Genomic DNA, 782 nt, shown 5'->3' with positions numbered 1-782 from the left:
AAAGATGGAGTGAAATTTTCTGCAAGTGGAGAACTTGGAAATGGAAACATTAAGTTGTCTCAAACCAGTAATGTTGACAAAGAGGAAGAAGCTGTAAGCAGTAAAATTTAATTTTAAATTTCTATTTAAATAGAAACTAAAGACAATTGTTTAATAAGGTATTTGCTTAAAACTAGGTAAAGTTGAAAGATGCTGTTGAAATCTGCACGCGATTTATAGGTGCCATCCACTTTAGGATTATATCTGTCAGAAAAGAATCCAAACTCAGCACTTCTTTTATAAACCTCAGAACAGTGAGTTTGTGGCTTGAACCCACACATGCTCTGAGGATAGCACCTTCTGCTCTATATGTTCTGTAAAATGATAACTTACAATGCTAGATATTTGGGGTGTTTTGTTTGAGGGCTGGAAGAGCAAGAGTACTACTTGCTGAGTGGCAGTGTGTGCCTCTAGCAGGAGGCACACCGACTATGGTTGTCTTTATGTTAATAATAATAGTCTAGATCGAGAGCTTCCCAGATTGCATAATTTTGTCTATTGTTGATAGAGGAAGACAGGTGAAGTATTGCTTTGGCTTTATCAGCCTTCAAAAATTAAATGTCATCACCCCTGCCAAAGTAACCAGTGAAGTTTAATGTATATTAACTAATGGATTGGAACTTTTATTTTTCAAATGCAATTAATGTTTTTCTTCTGTAGGTTACCATAGAGATGAATGAGCCTGTTCAGCTAACTTTTGCACTGAGGTACCTGAACTTCTTTACAAAAGCCACACCACTGTC

The 782-nt window shown here is 36.3% G+C and overlaps 1 protein-coding gene across 1 annotated transcript in view; it reads left to right on the top strand.

Moving 5' to 3' along the window:
• LOC101591394 (proliferating cell nuclear antigen) overlaps positions 1 to 777 on the top strand; it is a gene marked incomplete at both ends in the record, with an annotated part of 2,677 nt that extends 1,900 nt beyond the window's left edge. The window contains 2 exons of the mRNA XM_004648836.2: positions 5 to 93; positions 700 to 777. Coding sequence (XP_004648893.2) covers positions 5 to 93; positions 700 to 777 — 167 coding nt within the window. The remainder of the gene's footprint in view (positions 1 to 4; positions 94 to 699) is intronic.
• Between the last annotated feature and the right edge of the window lie 5 nt (positions 778 to 782).

The sequence above is a fragment of the Octodon degus genome, unplaced genomic scaffold (genome assembly GCF_000260255.1).
Source record: "Octodon degus isolate 3935 unplaced genomic scaffold, OctDeg1.0 scaffold04643, whole genome shotgun sequence".
Taxonomy (NCBI): Eukaryota; Metazoa; Chordata; class Mammalia; order Rodentia; family Octodontidae; genus Octodon; species Octodon degus.
This window is presented reverse-complemented; position numbering and strand designations above follow the sequence as displayed.